Consider the following 466-nt stretch of genomic DNA (forward strand, 5'->3'; position numbering starts at 1 on the left):
ATGTACATATATGTATGTAGATATGAGTGTGACTACGTGTATGTATATATGTATTTGTATACAGAGGTGTATAAAACGAGAGAGAGAGATCTCCTTCGCTTGTCAGGGTATGAAGGAGAAGACACCTACCTCATCTGTTGTCTTGTCTTTCGGATACTTTCTCGGAGATTTCTGAGCTCTGTGTCTCGATGCTCGATGACAATATCGAGACGCTCGACAACTCGCCAACCAGCAAGAAGTTTGTCAGCTAGCTGCAGCTGAGACGAAAAGACCTCTGAAGCAATCAAGTGGTGCTGCCTCACGATTTCTTCCCTTTCTGCTGTTAATAATCTCAAGACGGTCGACTGTCCTTACACCGAATAGGCACCACACAAAAGAGAAGACAATTAAAGCCCAGCTTACTATTAATCTTCTTCCTCTCTTTTCTTATCTTCTTCTCTGGGACTGGATGATATACATGTACATA

General features: G+C 42.3%; 1 protein-coding gene across 1 annotated transcript in view; it reads right to left on the reverse strand.

Moving 5' to 3' along the window:
• CSUI_003131 (uncharacterized protein) overlaps nt 1-466 on the reverse strand; it is a gene marked incomplete at its 3' end in the record, with an annotated part of 8,911 nt that overhangs the window by 7,923 nt on the left and 522 nt on the right. The window contains exon 2 of the mRNA XM_068063329.1: nt 130-349. Coding sequence (XP_067924694.1) covers nt 130-349 — 220 coding nt within the window. The remainder of the gene's footprint in view (nt 1-129; nt 350-466) is intronic.

Source organism: Cystoisospora suis, assembly GCF_002600585.1.
Source record: "Cystoisospora suis strain Wien I chromosome Unknown contig_1352, whole genome shotgun sequence".
Classification (NCBI taxonomy): domain Eukaryota; phylum Apicomplexa; class Conoidasida; order Eucoccidiorida; family Sarcocystidae; genus Cystoisospora; species Cystoisospora suis.